Source organism: Temnothorax americanus, unplaced genomic scaffold (genome assembly GCF_048541705.1).
Source record: "Temnothorax americanus isolate GAGA-0224 unplaced genomic scaffold, ASM4854170v1 Scaffold5, whole genome shotgun sequence".
NCBI classification, from domain to species: domain Eukaryota; kingdom Metazoa; phylum Arthropoda; class Insecta; order Hymenoptera; family Formicidae; genus Temnothorax; species Temnothorax americanus.
The window spans coordinates 2,835,008-2,859,840 of NW_027509657.1; the positions used below are offsets into that span (position 1 = coordinate 2,835,008).

The 24,833-nt window shown below is 39.1% G+C and overlaps 2 protein-coding genes across 5 annotated transcripts in view; one reads left to right on the top strand and one right to left on the bottom strand.

Moving 5' to 3' along the window:
* Positions 1-24,833, top strand: part of LOC143904226 (uncharacterized) — a 470,020-nt gene that overhangs the window by 106,443 nt on the left and 338,744 nt on the right. The gene's annotated exons all lie outside the window — the stretch shown is intronic.
* The window catches only part of Vn (membrane-bound neuregulin protein vein), a 320,017-nt gene that overhangs the window by 80,379 nt on the left and 214,805 nt on the right, over positions 1-24,833 (bottom strand). For all 3 annotated transcript variants that reach the window (XR_013258870.1, XR_013258869.1, XM_077418665.1), the window contains exon 3: positions 15,348-15,490. Coding sequence is in view for 1 of the 3 variants with exons in the window: in XM_077418665.1 (XP_077274791.1) it covers positions 15,348-15,490 (143 nt within the window). In the remaining 2 variants the exon portion in view is untranslated. The remainder of the gene's footprint in view (positions 1-15,347; positions 15,491-24,833) is intronic.

Here is a 24,833-nt window from a genome sequence, read left to right on the forward strand (position 1 = left end):
CTTTAATTCGTTTAATGGACACGTTCTTGCACGCACGGCTACTACTCCAGCCGGTCGAACGGGCGTGCGTGAAGTTGGCGAGAGTGCGCGAGCGATGCGGTGTAAAAAATAGTGGAAAATGAATTTTTGTCAAATAAACGTGTCGGAATGTTTTGTTATCGCGGATGACGCACGGTACGATAAAAAACAAAAAAAAGGAAGGGGAAAAAAAGGAAAAAACAAACCTGATCCTGGCGCGCGCCATGGAACGCGTGCAACACTATAAAATATTCGCTCGGGAGCATTTATTTGGAGATTTCTCTGGACGATGCTATTGTGCGTGCGCGTAACACGCACTTGCGTGCATGTGCGTACTCGCGACTTGAAGCAATTTTTTTCCGGTTGTATATTTTTCTTGCGGCGTTTGTGCGCAACAATCCTGTAACATTTAGCATAATAGCCGAGCGCGCGACGTTGACTGACGCATCGGTCGTTGCCTTAAAGCGTTGAATCGCGGCACGAATTGTTTAAAGTTGGAATAGCGTGACTCTCTGAGATGTGAGTGAATTAACGCCGTTCCCTTTGTAAAGTCGAAAAGGTAAAGCGAGAGCGGAATAATCCGTTGTTACGTGACCGTGCGCGGATTCGCCGCGGCGGGCAAAAGTCACCGCTAACTCGGGGGTCGAAAGAGAGCTGTGCGAGATAAAAATCCAGGACTGACTCGGGGAATGGATGCGGGGGACGGGAAGGGGCAAAGAGGGGTCGGAATCGCGCGGAATTTTCTGGTACCGGTCCAGGTCTGGAGGAATGAAATTGTGAAGTTTCAAAGCACCCTCGAAGCTTTAAGCACCGGCGAGGTTCTCCACACTGCGCTTTACCGAGCGGAATTCTCCTCCCCTTCTATTCCTCCTCCTCCTCCTTCTGCTTTTCTCCGCGCTCGTCCTTCTAGAGGCTGTAGTACTTTCCTTCCGGAAGAGGACGTACGTTTCCTTCCTTTGTTCGGTGCGGATTCCACCTCGGCGGGGAGGAAAAAAAGAGGAGGTAAATTGAATAGATCTCCCAAGTCGTACAAGAAGTGCAGACCGGGCAGACGGAGCAAAGCTTGGACACACGTTAAAGATAAGCGAGAGTTGAGAGAAAAAGAGAAAGAGGGAGAGAGAGAGAGAGAGAGAGAGAGAGAGAGAGAGAGAGAGAGAGAGAGAGAGAGAGAGAGAGAGAGAGAGAGAGAACGGGTTACATTTTTCAACGCTGGATACACTTTTAAAAAACCTTCGTTAAGAGAAACGTCGGGGTCGTTCAGGAATTTTCTTGCGCGACGAAGGACTTCGTAATGACGCGGCCGCGTTATTTCTCGCGAGTTTCTCGAGAGACCTGGAATACTTCGCATATACGTATGCGCAACTATGACGGTTCACATTTCCTTCGGCCCTTATTTACGTGTCAACAATACAAGGTAAAGCTTCCGACGTTTGCGGTGTGTAAATGCATGTCTCGCGCAAAGAATGACTCTCTTAGGTTGTCGGAAGTAACGTGAACGGTGCATTTCCTGAGTTTTATCATCGCGTGCGAATTGGTCGAGGTTGAGGCGGGAGCGAATCGAGATAGACGAACGGTTTGTATAATGTAATAGTTACGTGCCGCCTGCCTCTCGTATACCGTATACCATGTCCAAAGACGAAAAACGTAATAAGCTCGCGGATCGTTAGAGCGGATACCGCGTTCCATGTGTGTTTTTCTCGAATGAGAACCGCTACGGTGACGCGCATGAAAATTTTACTACGTTGGCGTTGCCTAGAAGAAATGGTCGGCGAGCGGTTGTCGTGCAGCCGGAATTTCTTCGCGTCTGCAAGTTTACATCGCAGCATTCTGCGTTTCTTTTCGATGTACGAGGCGCAAGGGGGGGGGAAAGAGGCGGTCATTAAATCTTTATAGAGAAGCATATATCGCGTGCTCTCGTCCGACGGAGGACGGAGTTGCAGATAAGATCGGCGTTCACCTCGGACGTTATACTTGCGAGTCTTCCGCTTCTTCTTGACTCCGCTAGAACGCGGGCAACGAGTAAATATTTTCACAAAGACGATTTTTGCTACTGGAAGAGTAACGACAAAGAATTTCAAAGGAAAAAGTTTTCACTTCTCGTGGAAAAGGTCCAGCCTTCTGTGTGCAGCTGCAAGTTTGTTGCACTTCTCTCTTTTTGTCTTTGTCTCTCTTTTTCTCTCTCTCTCTCTCTCTCTCTCTCTCTCTCTATACCTGAATACGTGCAAGAAACGTAACATTTCATCATCTCATATCAATACGAATTATTTTCTGACATCTGCAATTTCGCATTTCATTGTTTATTTCATTGTTGACGAGTTTTCGTTTAATAGATCCTGTCGGTGCGAGGCAGGTCTTCGCGTCTCGTCCCGTAAGATTTCCCGGGAATACATTTCGCGAAAACAATCTTTGTAAACCGAAGAATTTCCGAACCGCTTTGCGCACCGGAAAATAAAAAAATATATATTCCGTCGTTACTTTTATTTCAGTGAAAATATTCGTCGGTATGATGTAGCGCGCGTTGCTCGCATAAATATGTGTATATTCAGTTTAGTTTTGATCTCGAAAAAATATTCCGTGTAACAACGTTTACGTATCTGGAAAAATGGAGACTGCATCGACAGTATTTTCCCGAATAATTTTTAAACACAATACGTTATGTTATTTTGTGCAGAAGAGATATTTTATCTTTGAGAATTAGAGAGAAGCTGATGCGTCGCGCGCGATTTTGAAAATAAGTGATAAATAAACTATTATTTATAAATTCGTAAATTCATTTTCAAAAATGTTTGTTTACAGCAGAATCAATAGCAGAGTTAACAACGATCTATAAGTGCCAGTAATGAAAATTTATGACATCTAAATACAATGAATATTATTTGTTAGCCGGGTATCGGCTAAGGGGATCGAGTTCCGCTCGCGAGCGAGAAAGAAGTGGATCAACACGTCCGATTTCCAATTTATGTCTTTATTAAATAAATGGGCTTGTTCTACACGAGTTGTCTCTTCTTGTTGAGTTCCCGTCTTGCGGATGGTTTTCAGGAAATCGTAGGTGTTTCGACGCGGCAGCTAGCTGTTCTTCGACCGACTAACTGGCCTGCCAATTCGGCGGTCTTTTATAGCCTTGCGACCGAGTCTTGTTGCTAACTCGGAACTTCCGAGTTAGCGCGGAATTCTCGTTGCCGACGCCTCGCGATGGCCTTCGCGTCAGCGATTTCGGTCGCTCCGGAGTCCGCGCTCCGGATTCCGGTGTCGACTTGCATCGGATGATCGCTCGTCCGATGCAATCGTCAGGAGTTTCGGCGGAAGTCATATTCGACTTCTGTCGCTACCTATCGAATTACCTAATCGTTGCGCGCTCGCAACATATTTCTATAATTTTTTTTCATATAAATAAATAATACTAAAAAGTAAGAAGAATAATTTCATTAATCTTTTAGATAATTTCTATTATTTACATGTTTCTTTATAAAATTTAAATATTTTTAACATTGAAGAGAAGAAAGAATTGTATTTATAATTGTTACAGAAATTTCGTATGAAGAAATATTATATATTAACAAAATATTTAAAATAAAGTCGCATATTTTAAGACACAGATGATTTAACAGATCAACTGATTGTGAGAGTGTATTCAGCTAATCATGAAAAGTGGAATGATTACTGTCATAAAATCTGATATTTTTTAATATTGTATGACTGTTATAAAATATTCCGTAATATTACATACGCGATGAGAAATTAAAATAAAACCGTATACACCCAGATAGTCTCGCTACTATGAAATATTTAATAACATTATTTATCAAATAAGCATTAAATTTACTATCGCTGATATAATGCTCTATTTTGAAAAAAAGTAATTTTCAACAAGTATCTTATGGAATTAATAGAAGAAAATTATCATCCAGAGTATTTACAAAAATATTAAAGAATAATAGATACTTTATAATTCTTAATTTTAATACTTCAAAACCTATTATCTATTATTATTCATTAAGTTAGTTTCTAAATAAGTAATAGGGTAAACTCGGGTAAGATGGCCATACAGGAAAGAGGGCCAATCTATGTTCTTTCAATGTAGCTCGCTCGCAATGAAGTTTTTTCAAGTCACACCTCCAAAGAAAGTATTAAATATTTAAAAAACATTACCATAGATATTATAATAATATATAAAATCTTTTTTCAAAAATAGATTGTTAAATAAAACGAGAAATAAAACTTTGGCTGTGTCTTAAGATTCCATCAGAATTTTATAATTAAATCGTGATTGCAAATATAATGCAATAAATATCAAATTAATTCTCAAGATGTATTTATTAAATTGTATTCTGTCTCAAAATTGATTTTAGCTCTGCAGTTCTTCATCAAAAAAGTCGATTTTAAATACAGAGTTTGAAGATGCGATATATTAGAATCGCGTTTCCTGTGTTTTGGGGAATTTTATTGCTAAAACCAACGAGGCGAACGGGATATGAGATTTGCACGCGTGAGCGTAAAAGCCACTATCTGTCTATTTGAGATGCTAAATGGAGTCAATTCGCTTTGGATTATTTTCCGGACGCCTTGTGCCTGCGTGCGCGACCAACCAACCGACCGTATCGCGCAAGTGGGCAGGATTCAATAAGACCAGGTGGATATTGCTGACCCGAACTTACGTTGTCGAGCGTTTCTGAGCGGAATTCGAAATTCGCCCTCACGGGGCGATACAGGCCCCTCCGGCTTCTCTCGTCGCTTCTTTTTCCCCCCTATCGTGCTATTTCTCACGAAGCGTGCTTAATTTTTTCTTTCGGCCGCGCACGCTGTCCGTGAAAAGTGAGAGACAGCTTCGACAGTCGAAGAAACGGCGCGGTAATGCACGATATTTTATTCGCCGCGAATAGAAAGACCCGGATATTAGCAACGTTATATTGTAAAACGCAGAACGTAATCCATCGCTGCCGAAATAATTTATAGTTGAGTCAAATGTTGGTTTCCTTGCCTGCCTCTTTTTAATATTCATAATTATTAATGCCATTACATTAATACATAGACAAAAAATAATGAAAAGCTAATGTAGTCGTTTTTAGGCGTGTTACTTTGTCTATTTTCTTTTCTTTGTCTGTTTTCCGTCTGTCCATTCTGTAATTACATGGGATTTTAGTTTGTGAAGATATGGTGAAAGGGAGTTCATTACTTTCCGCAAAAAGCAAATAAGTTTTCGTATTATACTCGTACGGTAACTCTGGTATTTCATTCTGCAAGTAAAAGAGCGTTTTGTGTTGAGTCGTCCACTATATTCTGGCGCGAAATCATATGGAAGTGCGTAAAAGGTCAGCGGCTGTGTCCGGCGTATCGCTAATTTTACCATTGCTTTTTAGTACCGATTACATCGAATCCTACGGCATATAAAATTCTCCACGAACGCATCTCGCGAAAAAGCTACGGTACATTCATTATTCGAAGGAAAAGCTGGGTGGTCGAGAGGGGTGAGAATGTAACAAGTACTCAGACTCAACAACGAAATCACTGACGTTCACCAACATTCGTATGACCTTTAGCACCGAGGTTCGCTCGCGGCTTGTTGAGATCTATGCGGGGCGCGTGGAATGATGAATCGGAAAACGAAGTTAAGTACCGATATATTGTGTGAGGAATTAAATAAATCAAAAAGTTTGCCCTCCCTCGCGAATCCCTCGCTGTTCTTCGATCGCTCGCCGTTTGCTGCGAATCGGAGGTTTCGTTAATAAGCAACGATTGATCCCTCCCGCCCTCGCTTTCCGCCTTCGCAGAAATTTCAGTCGGACTCGACCGCGCTATCTCGTTGGAGAATCTCGATGATGAAATTTTCGTTGGCTGTGTGCGTCGAGAAATTACGATCTTTTTCCTTTGCGAGAATGGCGTTCTTACTTCTTTTTTTATAATAGAATTTCTTTTTCATCTTGAAATCTCCATCGCGAGTCTTCCATTTATTCTCTCCGTATCTCGCTGACATTTTAATTACGGTTTTGAAAAATATACGGCGAGGAGCAATAGCTGCGTTTATAGTATTTTGCTGGATTAATAAAATAAATAAAAAAGAGGAAGAAAGAAAGGAGATCACTACATTTTTTTTATGAAAAATGAAATAATATTACTTACTAATTTCTAAAAAAGCATTTGAGCAATATTAAGATGGCACTATTTCCACTTTCATGAATAAAAGAAGGAAACGATTTCAAATTTACATATATATGATTCTTTAAAGATAAGGAATTTAAGAAAGTACGAAAAAGTTAAATATTACAGTAGAAAGTAAAACAATGATTCTCAATTCCAACTCCTATTTTGTCCTAATACTTCACGTGGGCAGGAGATTTTCTAAAAACACATATAACACATGGAATTTATTTGAAGAGGATTGGTTCGGTCATTATATTTGAATTAACATTGACACGGAATTTTATTTCCAATGTTTCACGAGATTTGCTCCAACGGAAGAGTAAGATTTTGAAGTTGGTTCCGCATTGCAGAACTGCATCCAATTATCACGAATCCGCCGAAAATACAGTTATCCTGTTCTCGGTAAAGCAGTCCATTTTCCTTTGTGAGAGGATCTCACCTCAGACACTTCGGAATTGAATATTTGTCGGGGGCTAATGAACCGGGAGTGCAGTCATTGGTAATTTACGCGCGGCGCACGGTGCAGGCGCAATCGTAGGAGGCGGATGTGCAACGTGATATGTATATACGTATATACTATTCTGCGGCAGTTCTCTGATGACGACGGCGGCGGCTGCCGCACGCTTTCTCGCGCGGCAAACAGACCCTATCTATTCATCGGGTCGGCTCCATTGTCGAGATTCTGGGCCGCAGGAAATTCTCGCGCGCGGCGAACGGTGCGGCGCGGCTGGTCGATCTCTCTCTCTCTCTCTCGCTCTCTCTCTCTTGCAGACTAAATTGCACGTAGGCGTGTGAACGTTCCTTGTACCCTGCACCGTATGCCGCAGTATCGTCGATCGACGCACCACCGCCGTGTGTATGCCATTGAATTTTGTCATCGTATATCGTATCGATGTATGACGTGTGTGTGTGTATGTGTGTGTGTATGCACGCGGTTGCGGTGAAATATAATAAAATAATATTTTCACGCGCGCTCTTCTCTCGATGTCGCAATATCGCCGCTACGCGCACACATATCGCAATAGATAAACGGAATTAACTCTCAACATACACGAGTTTCCTTCTTGTATACGTATTCCGTAACTATACTTAAAACGAAAAGTTCATAGAGTTAGATACAATCAGCCATGTGAATAGAGAATAAATATTATAAATATAAAGATATAAAATATGAGTATTATAACGTGAAGAGATAAAGACAGAGAGAGAGCTCTTCCTCGTTAATAGATAATGTTCGTTTGTAGATGTATTACAGGTCCTAAGCGCAATCTGAAAAGCATATCCCCTAATACACGAAATTGCTACCATTGTTGTACATCTGAGAGCTTCGACAGAAATTATATGCTCGACGGGCTCGCAGGACAGTTTGTAACTAGCAGGAGTTTGTATCGTGAGAATGCACAAATCCCTCTTGCCCCTCTGGGTAACAACATGAGTGTTCTCATAGATTGTGTCGCATCGTTGACAAGGCGATGCCTTGTAATACTCATTGGGAATATCTTATAGAGATTATGAACAGTTGCTCCCGATATTGTCCCTAATGTGATTTATAATTGATATAATCGATTAACTCTCATTAATCATATTATAGATTATAAAAAATTATAAAATATAGCATGTTTCGCATAATTATGTAAAATATTAACAAACATGCTTCTCATGCTTAACGCTTAATAAATGCATTTGTGATATTATTTATAGTTCGTGCATAATTCGCGCGTGAAATGATGGAACGTCTTACTCCGCTTTCATGACGCATGAAGATCGTTACACTTTGCAAATTGTTACACTTAACACTTGCTACGTACGCTTACTTTTATGCGGTTGAGCGCATTGAGTTCTCTCTGCTCTATATTGCTTTATTCAATCATACGTTTCCACGCGGGACACATTTCTCTATGTCTCTCTCTCACTCCGTCTCTCTATCCGTGGACTGCCGTGGAGACAATGTGCCCAAGATACCTTGAAGATCGGTCCCACGATCTGTCTGTGTATTCCCTTCGCGCTCAGGTAACCGTGCATAACCTCCTCGCCTGCTGCTGTAGTCGCCTGAGTCGCCTCTCGCAACTCGCAACTCGCGTGAGTCACGTGCAAGTAGTATAGCAATAGCGCGCGCGCTACGCTAGGTCTGTCCGCCGCGTCCTTTTCCACTTTGGTCCAGCTTGTTTATTCAGCACGCCTAGACGGGTATTAGATTTGCGCGTCACAGTCGCTGGCTTTACTTTCCAGTCTGATGCATTCTCTTTGCAAAACAACGAAGCTACGAACGGCAACGGTTTTCTACGGTGCTTGAGACTTGTGCCTGCTGAACGGCTTGTTCATCTTTTTCACGACCAACACCGACACACGGCATGAAAGTTAAAAATCGAGATATGTTTTTACTTAACTCAAAAAGTCAGGAGTTGTATATCAGTTGTAATAATATTTTCTAATTTCTAAATTCGCATTTAATGTTTCATATTAAAAATTATTTTTAATTGGTATTTAGGTTACAAGACACCCCGGAAAATTTGAAAGGTTTGATCCGAAAAATTTGGATTTCGAGATCAAAAGATATCGCGATATTTAAAGACAAAAAACGCCATATTTCAAAATTTAAAAAAAAAATGAAAAAATGTAATTTAAATATATACAATAAATATTTTCCTATATTTTTTCCTGAGATGGAATGTTATTCAGAAAATTATTTCAAAATTTTATTATTTTTTATGCTTGCACCTCGGCTTGCACTTTGTATCGAATCTCTAAAGAGTAAGGCTAGCGATATGTCCTGGAATTCATTACTGAAAGAATGCGATAGTTCTAGGAATAGCGGGCGTTATTAAAAGTTTCGGTGCGCTTGCCAGCCGGGAACTGGGGCTGAATCGGTTCATGGAACGTTGCTTAAGCGATTCCATCGATCCTCTTAATTAATTCCGCAAGAACAGTGAGTCGTATATCCGTGACATAAGTCCCTCGACCTTCTGGCATACTACTATGCAGTTCTCTCCTTCTCTCTTTCGCGCGCCCGCGCGAGACACAATAGCACGAAAGACAAGGCAGCAACGGAGACTATCGCTCTTCTCTCACAGCATCCGCGCGAAACTCGCCGACACAACGAAGAAGAGCTTACCTTCCTGCCGTAATTGCTTCCATCTCGTCATTCTGCTTCGTGCCCCGTTGGTCTGGCTCTCCTAATTGTCTCTGTTTTTCCTCTCTGCACCTTCGAGAGAGCGAGAGAATATTAAATGCGCTCGGCGTGAGGTGTCCATCGTTCTCGTCCTGCGCGTCTTGTCGAGATCTCTCGAATTATTTTCGGTCGTCCTTATCATTAACGCGAGCGGCCGGCACCGTAATCTTTCTTAACTACTGCGTATTTTAGTAATTTAAAGTGTTCGAAATTGCCCGTTATACTTCTTGAGAGTATTTCTTGTATCTCTTTTGATACTTGCAAAATTCTTTTTTTTTTTCTGAAATATCTCCCTTCTTAGTCCATTCAAATATTCAGACCTATTGTTTATACATGATCAAAATAGAACTAGATAATAGAATCATAATGTTGTTTATTAGTCATCATTTGTTGTATTTATTGTTACTGCTGTATTTGTCGTGTCGTACATTTCTTAACATTGTAAACATAAATGTACATTTTTAATTATTTGTTTTATTATATTTTTTTAGTTTGCAGCATAAATATTAATAATGTATAATAATTATGTTGTTATAAACTAATCTTTTTACGGTAAAATACAAAAGGGTTTTAAAAATTTTAAAATATTTTGTGAAAATTATATACTTGCGGATATCTTACATATTTTTCAAATTAATTTATGTTTCTACAAAAAAATGAAATTAAATACAATAGGAAACATATTTGTGTTGCTCTTTGCATTATATTCATTCCCAAAATATTCATTTAGTATAAATATAAATAAACATGATATGCAGTTTTATATGTAGAACACGCGGCCAAAATAAAAAATACCAATGTAGGTAATAGTTGATGGGATTGTGTTCCAGTAATACGAAACAAGAGTTAATTACGAAATTTATTTAGATTTATCGATACAAATATCGGCCACAATACGATTATATAACACAATTAGTAAAATATATGAACGCAAATGTGAATCCGCATCGATAGAATACTCGCGTGTGATTATCGAAACGAGATTATGGCATTACGACTATAGCATTACGAGCGCACTTTCGCGTTTAATTATTCTTACAGCGATTATTTATTCAAAAGCGATTCTATTTTTGCCTTCAGAGTTTCCTGACTGAATTATACTTATAAATATATCCTTATTGTTGAAACGTCTCGCTCCGTCGTTTCTTTGATTTACGAGAAATGTTACGAGCAATATGGTTTTTATCAACCGCACAACTTTCTTATTAAATTAGCATAACGTTCTTTATGTCATTTTTTTTACAATAAATTCACCGATCTCTCTCTCTCTCTCTTTTTTTCTCTCTTTGTTTTTCTCTTCTTTTGGTTTTCAGTTTTATTATTATTTTTTTTGGAAACACTTATTGTGTGTATTTGGGGAATTAAAACTCGGGTCTTTTTCGATTTTCTACCCTTTTGGCGCTTTTTTATCCCGGAGATATATAATATCGAAAACTATCCACACGATAACATGTGCGGCTTTCGCAACTCGCTATCAAAAGTTACATCGCATATTTATCAAAAACATGTTTTGCTATGAAACGAAAAAGAACGTATCTAAATATAGGTAGATTTAAACAATTTAAATATCGTGCATCACAATAGAAAGTTTTTCTGTGCTTTTTGCATCGAGAGCGACATTCCTGCATTCTCGAAAAGCATAAACGACACTGGAAATGTTTTATTACAGCACATTCAAGTCGTTAGTTAAAAATGTGTTCATTTTTATTCATTACTTCAAAATAGTGTTCAAATGTAAACTGACACAGTTTTCTTTAAAGGGATTGCATCTCCGAAAGGTGAATTCCTGTTCGTGTTTTCGCTTTAACGCTCCACAGATCTCAGAAAGAAAAAGGAAAAGAAAAAGTAAAGATAGAGCTAGAAGCCAATATTGGCGGCCAGACGGGCGTATAGATATATTAATCCGCCTCTTCTCTTTCCTTTCCTCAACGAGGGCGAGGCTCGATTGTGGTAACAGATTGTGGTAAACTTTATCAGCCTAGGGTTATTCGAAAGTGCGCTCGCGGTGTCGGTACGCGAGACTGCAATAACATTTACCACAAACTTTTACTACAGCTCAAATGTTCCTGCCCTACTACCCCCAAGCTAAGGTATTCACCGACGAGCGGGCACTACGTTCTAACAATTGCCACTGCAGCTACAATGGCACGCTTTACTGCCACGCGGCGGTGTAACTTGATACAATAATGCGCGTTCCGCGTCGTTTACCTAGAAAGAGTTGACTCATGTGACGAGGAAGGCCATGGCTTCTGACATCCCTAGATCGATATAAACGTATCATCTCAAGCGAGAATAAACTGCGCGCGTTCCATTTTGAATTTTTGCGTTTTTGATTAAACGGTGGAATATAATTTGGTAAAAATAACATTCCTATATGTGGATTAATCAGATGAATTTTAAACGAAATTACTGCAGCTAAAAATAGCTTAATCTAAAAAACATCAAGATCTTTCACATATTTTTCTTAAAAAGAAAAGAAAAATGACTTGTGTCATTCTCTTAAAAATTCAATATTATTTTAGTTGTCTTATAATATCTGCACACATATGCAACGAGGGAAATTCCGATTTTATTTTACGAAATAGCATAAAGTGTTTCACAACACACTATTATTTTAACAACAAATTAGATTTGTTATAAAAAATATTTTTTTCAAATATTCTGTATCACAATCTGAAAATAATAAAATAACTTGTTCGCGAATTTAAAATAGGAACACACTGTGTACTAACTACATACAGTGTGATAAAAATGTTAAATTTTTTAGCAGCGTTTCTCGTTTAAAAAATATTTTAAAACACATTATTTTAATTATAACAAATGTTTTCCAGCCAATTAAGTGCATCTTTTTTCTACATTTAAAAAAAATTAAATCTAATATCCACTCTCTAGTTGTGATGAAAAAAGGGGAATTAGCGACTGAAGAAACGTATTTTTTTCGATATGCGTCGTACATAAAATTATTTATTCTGAGAGGATTTAAGTTTTATATGGAAAGTTTGTACCATATCGCTCATATCAATCGCGCCTTTCTAAAAACGTAACATTATTAACCTCTACTTGAGGTTTCCATGGACTTTAGCTTTATGCATCTTGTTGTTACATTATACTTTTAGTCTACTAGCTTAATACTTTTCCACACAAAAAGCATCGTGGTTTACTTCTCCCTACATTATTCGCTAACGTATGATTTTCTATACTCGTTCACAAGAGGGTTATTTGTAAATAACCTCTCACGCGATTTAATAACTTCTCTCACGCAAGTCGCATAGAATTTATGGGATATAACGCAAAGAAATAAAGAAATGAAAATTTCACTAGTTCCACATTTTAATAAAATCGAATTACAAATTGGAAAAATTTCTTTTGGTCTTGATGAAAATTAACAAATGTGTATTATTCATGTTCATACATAAGATAATTAATACTTTTTTATATTAAGTAAGCGGAAAATATTACTTTCTTTCGAATTTTTTTTTGATATATTAAAGGGAACTTTAATTCGTTCAGAATTTAAAATTCTTTGAATTCATCGAATGCGTCACTTATTGTCAGTCAAAAGCGTCGGAGTGATTTTTAGAAAAATGCCAGAAAATTTCATTATGGCAATCTGTCGACCTGCAATAGGTAGAGCTATATAGAATCATGGTGCACGGAAACATTCCGTCGGCGGGCTGCCATCAGCAGGGGTATATAAAACCCTGACGTGGCTGGCAGGGTTGTAATTGTCGCCCTTTGTCCGTCATACGAGCTTGCGGAACCGCTCGGCGGTGAACCGCAAGCTTTACCAACCCTGCTAGAACCACTGAGCCGTACAACCATTATCGCATCAGGTGCTTAATCCTTGGTTTATCACCTGCGATGCGGACCCGCGCGCGAACAGTCTTCGTTTCCTTGTTGTTGCGAGTTTACTGCTGACGCATCGTATAACTATAGGAATTGAATGAAACTGCATGGGGATGGATACTCGCAGATAACGGAGCCCAGTGATTCAGTTTTATGTCCTTAATGCCACTGATCTTTTCCTTTTATCGCTTCCTCTTATATCGTGCAAAAAGTGTCACTAAACTATTTTTCGTTTCTCTTCTAGCTTTAGTTTTTGATCGATTTAACATTGACTTTTTATAAGATCCTTTTGGTACCTTCTAATATTTAATCTTTCTAACTAAGCTTTAAGTTAAAACTTTATTAAAATTTATTAATTGTGGTAGTAATTGTGGTCCACGACACAAATTGCAAGACAGTGTCGTTTGTTGGTACCCGCTCGGCACAACCAGACGATAATGGATCGTATAAATACCGAGGTTACATGTAATAAATTCCAACTACCTCTCGTAGTATTTCCCATAGGTAACACTTATTATTTTAGTCGGCGGCAAGATGCGGAAAATAGGGGTGAGTATCGATAAACTCGGTACGCCTCGCGGAATATATCCAGAATAACATAAATATCGCAGTAAAAGGCGTGGCCCAAATATTGCGAGCATTATGAAAAGCCATAAACCACTACCCTAAGGGCAGCCGCTGCACGGATCGATATCCGCGCCGCGACTTGCAGCGACTGCGGATCGTCGCAGGCGCTTGTGCCGTGCACGTCGCGAATGTACCCCAGTAGCATGCATCGTTACGCGAGAAAACGATGGCCGTAAAAGATGCAACGTCGACGAAGCGATCACTCCAGGAATCGTTCCGTAAACGGCTGTCACTTGTTCTTTGCCGCAACGTGGTCGCACGATGGAATTAAATTCGTTACGTGACCACGTTGGAAATGACGATGTTGGGATATACTTTGAATGACTGTCGAGTTGAAACAGTCAACCGCTATTGCGAGATCGCAAAGACAAGTGTCACTATCAGGCTTGATCTTAAATACGGATATATTACGTTTTAGCTCGTGCTATTATTACGAGATAGTGCATCAAAAATTGCGGAAAATGAATAGCTTGTAATTGAGAAATTTATTGCGTTTATTAACGGGTGAAGAAAAAATTAAGTATGGAAGTATTCGATATACATATGTATCTGGAAGCGCTGAGTGAATTGCGAAATTTCTTCGCATATCCGTCGAATGTTAAATCACCGAATCGATATTTCGTAACTAATTCGGCGGAAAATGATCACGTCGCATTTTGTATTATTTTCAGAAAATGTACGTCGCGTTGTCTCTTTGACATTAAGACGGATCTCGTGGTAAAACTCCATTTACGATCGACGAAATTTTTTCATTTGGTTAGATATCAAAACAACTCTTTTTGTTAAAAGTCTACGATCCGAAAAGCATTCGTGTTTTGTTGCGCTTATTAACTGATCTTTTATCAATGTTAGCGTGTTTATCATTCCAACAGAATAAATTCGATGTATTTTCTCAAAGGCTGTGGCGTTGAAAGATCATAGGGGTTTTCTACCGCTATATAGCGTAGCGATTGACGATACACAGATCGGTGATTCGCAGTCTTTCGCGCTTTTGCATACGCGTGGCTATGATAACGTCAGGTAAAATCCGAAATGCTACTATCCAAAAGCTTTGCCCAAGGTATCGACATCAGACATAAGCGTTCCGATCGGCACAAAATCCTGAATTTGATTAACAATCTCCGCAAATTGATTTTACTCTATCGGAAACAAGATAATATCGATGAAACCTGTCACTATTTCGATAATTCATTTACGATATTATATTTCTCATAGATATTATTTTATCTTTATTTTGTGTGTAATAATTGTTTAATAGCATATATTTTGATACATTATATGATTACATTTTTACATTTGATATACGATTAATTATTGAATGCAGTATTTTTTATATTATATTTTATTAATATACCTCTGTATAGAGTGAGAAATTAACTTTTAATTAGTTATATTTAATTATAACTATTATATCGGTATTTATTTTGTAATTATTTCAAATCGATAAAATGTGCGCCGTTATTCGTGATGAGCAATGCGGATGAATATCATCACTTTTTTTCGTAAAAATTTGCGTAAATTATATACAAAGAAAGTAATGTGTACTCACTTGTTTCCGGAATTCTGGGATCATGAGTGACTAGAAGTTGGGCCGCAAGTGAGGTCTGATGACCGGAAGTACTCTCAGCCACGCATTCGTATCTGCCACTGTCCTCAGACTTCGCGGAGGATATCACGACTTTCGATCTCCGCCTGTAAATTTTAAAAATTATCTATTTAAATACAGAAATATTGTAACGTTTCATGCTAAATCTCTATTTATGAATAATCGCAAACTTCAAGCTGCAGCTAAAGATTAAAGATATATTAGGTATTGTTAAATTTTTATCGTTATTAATAATGTCACGGATAACGTAGAGACTAAATAATCATTATGTTCAAGAGATTAAAAAAAGAAGCTGTAATAAACGGCGCACGAACGTATCTCCGTACAGTTATTTAATTACGAACATGTACAACTTCGAATCATTGCACTGGCCCAGATTCAATCGGCCAGTCGGAACAAAATCCGGACTTTAATTATTACGTTCGTGAATCTGTACGCGCGCGTTCATCAATCGATTTTCCTTAACCGATTTTCATTTCGTCAATCGCTCGACGCATGGCAGTCGCGGAATTAACCATCGCGGGCGGTTCGCATTACATCGAATTTACTGACGCGTCGATAACGGAATTAAATAGTCGATTTGTCAGAACGGAACCGTTGTCGCGTGCCGCGGTATAATGGTTCAATAAGCTCGGTCGGCGAACTGCGAATCGGAAATTCGCTTCGTTATTAGCCGCGACGAGTGTTTCGGCGCCTCGATCTCGCCATTACGCCAGCCAAACGGTCGAATGTGGGTTATTTGTGATTTCAACAAACTATTGAATTTTCTGCCTTTGCATTATCATCCCATCAATCGCAGAAACTGCGGTTATTATCGCGTTATAAGATTCCATCGAGCGCCAATGATACTACGCTATCCAAATCGCGTTTCTAAGTTGCACTTCAATTGCTGCGACGATTGCTCGAATGCCGAAAACTTCATGATTACGCGATCGGAAATTACATCGAGAGAGGTCAGAGTTCGTAGGTAGCACGCTAACGAAATTAAACGGAGTCGCATGATCGCAATGTAATTTTCATCGAACATGAAAGTGGACGTGAGAGAGAAGAATTAATCCGTAACTGTACTAACTGTACAGAGGACTTTGAAAGACTCTCAGTTAACCAATAATTGCGTGCTATATCGCTATTATATGTGTCGTATAGATCGAAAGTACGTAATTCTGAAGAGTATAAGAGCTGTTTTGATAAAATGGAATGCTTTCAACGTTTCAAAGAATTTGTTCTATTATAAGGAAAGAAGTTTGCGGAGAAAAATATAACAATTTAACAAATAAATACTTGGTAAGTATATTAATTCATCCAATATAAAATTTAAAAGAAAATCGTCAGAGACAGATGCTATAGAACAATAAAAACGACCGATGAAAGAAACTATTATTTCATTGCAGTGCGATCACCCAGCTTTCAGCAATATTTTGTAATTTAGTAGTAATTATTCTCGTTAAACTATTTTAATTGGCGAATAATTGTTTGTGACGTCAAGTCACTTTGATAGATTTTATCTGTCTGACGTTCTACAATCGAAGAACGGGTCATCAATATATATCTGCGATTTGGACTAGTATTAACCTGTAAATGACCGAATGTCAGCGAACATTGAGACACTTTTATTTTTTCAGAAACGATTTCTTTCTTCTCAATCATCGTTTATAACGATCAATTAACTCATCGCCTGTTTCGTATACGGTTGATATTCAAGTTCTTACGACTTCATCAATTTCTCTAATGGGAACGCAACATCCCGTAGCTTTATCCACACGCGCCAAATGGTGCGTTAACTCGTTTCACGGTTAGGTCGAGTTTATCGGCGTCGAATAATGGAATTAGACGACCTATTTGTCGAGGAGGAAGGCAGATGGAGGAGGAAGAGGCAGTAAGGTAGTCGCAGATTCGCTCCATATCGTCACGTTTGAGTAACTTTGGTTATCGGGGGTACCGTAGAAGAAGGGGAGGGGGAGGCGAATTAACTTATTATTATCTTCGCCGGGATTTCGAAATCCTCCGAACGGAGTTGCTCTCCGGGCCGAATATGGCTGCCGCTCAAAGAGATTCCATAAAGTTCGGGTGGGCAGGAAGTTCTCTTCCTCTCTCCGGGGAAAATCGGGAACTCGAATATCCACGCCGCAGTAGAGAGCAAAGCGAAATTTCTCTGGACTCTTTCTAGCCGGGGCAAACTCGTTTTTCCGTACGAGAGAGCCCGCGCGACCTCCACCTGCGAAAGTCCCATATTTTCGAACGTGCGAGGAGAACAAATTTAATAAGTTCAAGTGCGCACGTACGCCGAAATTCAGCCGGCGAGATCGACGAAAGTAATTCTAACGGTCAAAGTTGATAGCGCCGATGATTCACGCTTTATTTCTGATTCATGTACTTCATGCGAGGTATTAAAATCGATATAATATTGGTGAATTCAATTTTTTTGATGCCATCGCGGTATAATAAAAAATATGTCAATCTCACCTATTTTTACTACAAATAAGCGTAAAAATGGTTTTTTAATTTCAAATTTACTGGAATAATTCTTTACTTTTCATATATTTTTGCAGATACATTATACAATTTTTTTGTGCGCTACTGATACTTTTAACTGACACAGCGAAAAAATCACTTACTCTAAAATTGCAATCCAAATACGTTAACTAAAATAAAAATTACTTACAGTCAATTCTGATTTTTATAATTTCTGCAATTGAATAGATTTTTTAAGGACAGATACTTGAAATAAATTAAAAGAACCGTAAGTTCTTCTGAGTATACTTAGATCAGTCTGCTGTATGTACCACCTTTCGACTCTTGATTTCTTCTCGAGTCGATTTTTAGTTTTAGAAAATATAAAAATCGAGGTTTAATCTTGTTTATTAATTTCACTCATTAATTTCTCATGATTTTTATTTTATAATATTAGATCAATATCTTTGATTCAGTTTTGGGTATATCATAATAATATTATAGGTAATGAAATATAATTAAATGCGTGTTGAAAATTGTAACGAAATGTTAAAAATGGCAACAGTTATAGATTTCTTAAATTTTACAATATTTTTAATTATATAGTATCTTATAATTTTCTGCGTACATCTTACTGGGTTGTTTCGCGAATTTCGAGAATTCGACAGAAATCCTCAATTGTTTTTTGGAAAATACGACTTTGGAATAATTGCGATGCCTTTATATTTCTATCGTGGTAAGGAAGAAGTTATTGTCTGTCTTAAGGAGCAGTGATTTCTTGTTGAAAATACTACAGCAGTGCGCCACGCGGAAGGCGTGTTGCGATGCCAGAAATCTTTGCTAAACAGATTTCATTTCATTTACATATCTCTGTATTTCTTGCCGGACCTGAGGAAGATCTCCGACTGCCGTTTTATCTTCCGTCGCCATTGCTCAGCGTATCAACGTCAAAAGGTCGTGGAAAAGAGAGATTCGCGAAATACGCTACGCGTTATAATTAAACGCTTGCATTTTTTACCTGGCTCTACTTGATACCGACTAACGAGTTTCTGCTGGTCATAGCAGAATGAGTCGCGAGCTATTAACTATAGTCGTGAATGAATAGATTGTGTGATAAAAACGTCATATATTCTGACTGTGCTTTGCGAAAATTTTTCATATAGTTATCATAGATGATATTTTGAACATTGTACATGTAAAACGTTAGAAAAAAGAACAGTACATTAAAAAAGAATTCTATATATACATATATAGCGCGGTGAAAATTTTTCGAAAAATAAGTAACATAAATTTTAAATAAATATAAACGCATAAAATATAAATACGAATAAAATAGAAAGTTTCCGAGCATTATGACGAAAGTTTTATGTAATTTATCCTCATACATGTCAATCGTAAACATTAATTACGTAATGTTCGATCATATAGTCAGCAGTCAGATTATGTGGTGTTTCTTTCAGCGTACGATGAAATAAAATCCGTTTGCAACGCAAATATGAATTGCATGGAAAATCACGGGTGGTCGATGGTTGTATTATGCGAGAGAGAGAAGTGTTTAAACAGGAGGGAGTCTAACCGCGATCTTTATAAAGGAACGCCGCATTGTGAGATTAATTGTGATGCAAACGTGAATAGAAAGAGAGCGGAAAGAAACGTTCGAATTGTGCTGAATCTTTTTTTTGGCGCGGGTGCAGCAACAGCTGCAATTCGTAAAATGAGCCGAATGCATATACGCGACCGTGCAAATATTGTAATGGCATAATTGGCATGACGCAACTTTGCAGATGTGGTACGCTATCGTTACGTCGATTATTCGACTCGATTCGGGACACGCGGCGCCTGTCATTTCGAATTGCTCTTCGGACGATTACTGCATCATCGTCCGCAACGCAGTCGACACATGCTGACCGCGTCCTTACTCGTATCCACCGTGTTCGTGCAATTCGCAGATCGCAGTTAAAACGCCGATTGATGTAACAATCGCAATTTAATCGAACGTTATTTGCTCGGATCGCGACAATGTCACGCTCATCTGAATTTTAATTTTATTCGACGTTCTTGCCGCACATACATACATTTCTTGTAATAATACGGAGAATTTATATTTAATAATGCGTTATCGCATTGTCCTATAATATGCAAAGTTTGTAATATCTACTAATCGCAGAATCGATAAAAAGTACAGTATAAAAACATGAAATACAAAAACTTAGAAACTCTCACAGATTTTCATTTATCGTCAACAGAGTTTTTGATTGTTCGTAATATGTATAACTATCATAGCTTAGTTTATAATATGTAAAACTATATTTATAATATACATAACTGGATCAATTTATTTCAGTTCACACTCTGTTGCTATTTAATTCTGATAGTTAGCTCTCGATTAGAACCATCCCAAGTATTCCACGAGGATAGCTTCGTAAAGAGCACTTTGTGAACATGTCCGTTCCATCCCCTTTAAGCAATTTCACATGCGCGCGTTTACGAGATACACACGTTCGCGAGCAGGAGAGTTAGCGCGAAAAGGTTGAATGCATAAGGAAGATAGCGCACTAGCTGATGGTATACGAGAGAATTACGAAAAAAATGCTACGGTGTGTGTGTATGTGTGTGTGAGAAAGAGAGAGAGAGAGAGAGAGAGAGAGAGAGAGAGAGAGAGAGAGAGAGAGAGAGAGCACGAGCCATCGTGCGACTGACAGAAAAAGAAACAGATAGGGAGGGAGAGAAAGAGAGCGAAAGCAAGGTTTCTAATTCGGTGCCGCGGCAAAGATCGACACTCTGTCTAGACTTTAACAGCACTCTCCGCTCAACTGCCTTGTATATCTTGCCGTTTGGGAGGAGAGAAGAGCCCAGAAAGTTCGAAAAAGCAGGGTAAAGATTGGGAGAGGGGGAGGGGGGAAACGAAGAGAAGGAGAATGAGAAGGAGGGCCTCGACAGAAGAAGTAAGGCAACGAGGCGAATATAGCGGAGGGAAGAAGAACGAAACTGTGAGAGAGTATTAGATTTCTATTTATACATATACCGTACACTTCGTTCATGGCTTGCCCGCCGCTCTTCGCGCTCTCCTTTCATCTCGTTACGTCTCTGCGGCTAGTTACCGTGCGCCTCGCCTCGCCTCGCATCGCCTCGCCTCGCTCTTCTCCCGCCTTCCTTTGACGGCATACGTAGTCGATCCATTTTCTAACGACGCGCCAGGCAGATCGCCAAGGTATCCCCCTGCCGCGTCAGTACGCGTCGCATCGCTTCAAGCGAGCTCGGATACGCTAAGTCCCGACGCACGAATTGGACTCCCGAAGTTACCGAAAGGTCGACTGCCGTTAGAGTAAAAGGGTGAAAGATGATCGACTTATCCGCGATCTTTTCTTCTTCGGAGATGCGCTGCGGTTAGGGCTTTCACCGTTATGACGAGGATCCGTGATTTTCAATGAAATACCACGAGAGAAAGAGAGCGATCTCCGTCGTCCCGTTCCCCATCCGTATATACCCCGCGCGTCTAGTCAACTCGTTTAAATCTCTTCGAGTTATTCCGAGGCTGCGCTCCTGAAGCGTTGGAAAGAGATCGCGCTCGAGTGTCTATTACCGCTTCTCTCGAGAAACACGGATCACATGTGCGGAGAGATCGATAAGCACTCGCATCCACATTCTCGGCTAACTTCCTGAGAATAGTTAATTTATTATTCTTCCTCTCTCGGCTATTTGGGACATCGAGAGAAAGGCTAATTATCAAGTTAATTTAGAAGTTTAATCAATTGTTTATTTTTAAGAAAAATTTTAAGATTTGTTTGAAAGTATTGCTTTACTGTTCGCGATTACATTGTTGAAATATGTTGCACGTATTGATTATTGCTGAACAGGTTTTGAAAACGTATCGTACTCGTAAATACAAAAACAGGTAAAGGAATATTAAATTTCAACATAATTGTAAACCGTAACGGGCAGTGGTGAACGTTTGATATTTTGTCTATACCGACTGTGTACAACATGCTAGTAAACGCGGTAATTAAATCTCAATTGCAATTTCCCTTGTTTATCGTATAAATATTTGTTGCAGTTTTGCAGTGTGTGCGAAATACGCTGACAATGAGAGGGAAAAAGACAAAGAGAGTAATGAATTCAAATTTGCGAAACTTGTCGGGATCTCTCGTTTAACGATTAAAATTCATCTCGCATAATTGCCTATTATCCGGAAAATAATTAGTCACGTAGTTTCATAAGCGCGCGTCGTTTGTTTTTAATTAAATCCCATGGGAGAGTGGCGCAACGACTTTCGGCTCACGCAGCCCTGAGTCGTTCAAATCTCTTCAGGCTATTCCGAGTTTCCGTTTGCCGAATCGCGCAAGTTACGGAAGTCTCTTCGTCAGAGATCAAACGCAGGCTATATCGCTCCCGGATATGCGGCGATGAGCGAGAGTGTACGAAATTATCGGCTGGAAGTTTTCGAAAGTTACGCGGAGCTTTTGAAACGCCACTCGGATTTAAGAATTTAAAGCGTCAAAAAGTAAAGGATATTTTTGCCGATGATGGAAGAATCGATGGCTTTTTCCGAATTAAAGTGAGATCATGTGATGTTATTTTAATTCGATCGATTAATTAATCAAAATTTCACATTAATAAGCTATTATGAAATTATGAATTATGATATTGTTAATGATTCAATACAAGCAATCTGACGCTTGCAATATAGTATCTATTATTAGTTTACGTACTTTTAATATACAAAATTGCTAATAGGCATATTTAATAAACAAACCATGTTTTCCGACCCGAAAATTGAAGCGACAAGAACACATATATGTAAAATACATATAAAATAGCAATTTAGAAACGCGCAGGGAGAGTTTCAGGCTATACATATTTCGATGTTCTGAAGAGTTTCATCGGTAGTGGTAGTAGGATTAGACAGTAACTTCAAAGCTTAGATGGTATTAAGTCTTAAGAATGGATTCTGTAATGATCCTAAGTGAATGCACTTTGCGAACTTCGCGAACATGCATGCGATAATAACTCGCGCGATAAGAAAATGTAAATCGATTATTATATGATTAAATTGTATAATAGAGGTTCTGTCGTACTAAATTATTTCTTGAGTTAGTATTTTAACCTAAATAATTCTCGCAAGATTATCGTCGCAAAGTAGACATATGTCTGTTTCAAAGAAGCTCGATGTACAGTTATTTTCATGAAGATTATTGCGTGCTTGTCATTAAGATCAAAGGAAATATAGCTTCTCATGACGTGATGAATGCATTATCAGATTGTAAGAAGAATGGATTTTTTTCAATACAGACTTTATATAAAACCGATCGTTTGTAATTTCGTCTGTCGTTCAAGATGCAACGTTCGTGAACATTTCGCGGAATTTCGTTTGTCGTAATAAACACGTAGTTAGAAACGAGTAATAATTACGTCTGCTCCGTTGTAATTCCTGGCGTACGAGTATAAAATGAGCACACAATTTTCGTATATATAAAACATCAGTTAATAACTTATAATATTAAGTTCTTCACTATCTGCCCTCTTTTTTCCGACAACACTGTCCTTTTCCTCGGTTCGCTCGGATTCTCGTGAGATGCAAGCTGAGCAGAAGAAAAGGGTATAGGAATTAAGGTAGGAAGGAAGGAAGGAAGGAAGGAAGAAAGGAAGTGGAGGCACAGGGTGTTCGAAAAAACGAGGGTGGCAAAAAAAGGAGGAAAATAAAGCGTCGAGCCGCCGGACATTTCGCTGCGAATTGCGGTCGCCGTTCGCGCGCCCCTTTCCAACAGCGACGCCGGCCGGCGTCGCGACGCGAGCATTACGCTTAATTTGCCTTCTGCGTTCTCCGCCGTTTGCCCCCTGTCTCTTTTTGTCGTCGCTGCCGGGAGATATGCTGCAGCAGCGGCGGCAGTTTAAATGGAGTCGGGGTGAAGCTACGAGGGGGAAAATATTGCGAAGTCGAGATTGGATTTTGACTGAGCGGTAGCATTATTTGAAAAATGGAAATTAGAAAATCCTCAAATATTATTTGATAAATATCTAAATAAAAATTGTGATAATGAGCTAATGTGCTAATAAGCTAATAAATATCCATTCTTTATATTAAATTTCGTATATACAAATTGTTATCAAGCATTTGGATCGTTTAAAAAACGTTAAAAAACTGTACAGTATTAGTCAAAATGAACAATATTTTCTGCACGCTTTTATCCTTTCATAACCATCCAACAATGGTAATTCTGCAACAGGCTTGGTCGATAATCCCCGCGACTTTCACCGATGCTTTTAAGTCGTCAGGACAGAGTAGAAACGTATCGCTTGTCGTTGGATACATCGATGTACCTTGTAGTACAGACAGAAGTTTCTCATTCACGGGCTTTCGTGACAGCTCGATGGTCGCGCCAAATGCCGCGGAATGTTGCAATTCGATTGACCGGCCGGGGAAATGGATTCCTAATGGTGGACGTCACTGCGAACGGCGCGGCAGAACTATCAGTCTTGTAATGGAAACGGCATGCCGTTGAAACCGGCAGCAACCGGAGAAAGGAAGATACATTCACAAAGGCAGAAAGCGCCGGACGAAGGCAGAGAAAGCAAGTGGGGAGGGAATATCGAATAAGAATAAGAGAGAGAAGGAAAGAAAAAGAGAGGGGAGAGAATCTTCCTACCTATCCTCTCCTCGACTCTCTAAGTCTGTTTTTCTTCCATCCTGTAGAAGTAGTTAATGGTTTTCTTTTGGGCGACTTGCCTCGCTGTGTTAATGCTTCTGCCGATTGAATAGAATCTCTCTCTCTCTCTCTCTCTCTCTCTCTCTCTCTCTCTCTCTCTCTCTCTCTTTCTTTTTCTCGCCCTCTCTACTCTCTTTGCAGTCTTTGCTGTTCCCTCTGTCATTTCACGGCAGTGGCTCCTCGTCTTTCGTATGCTCGTTCTTTTTCCATCTGCGCATCGACGTCCTCACCGTGCGAAGGCATCCTTCTATCTGTTCCGTCTGCCAACGTCCCC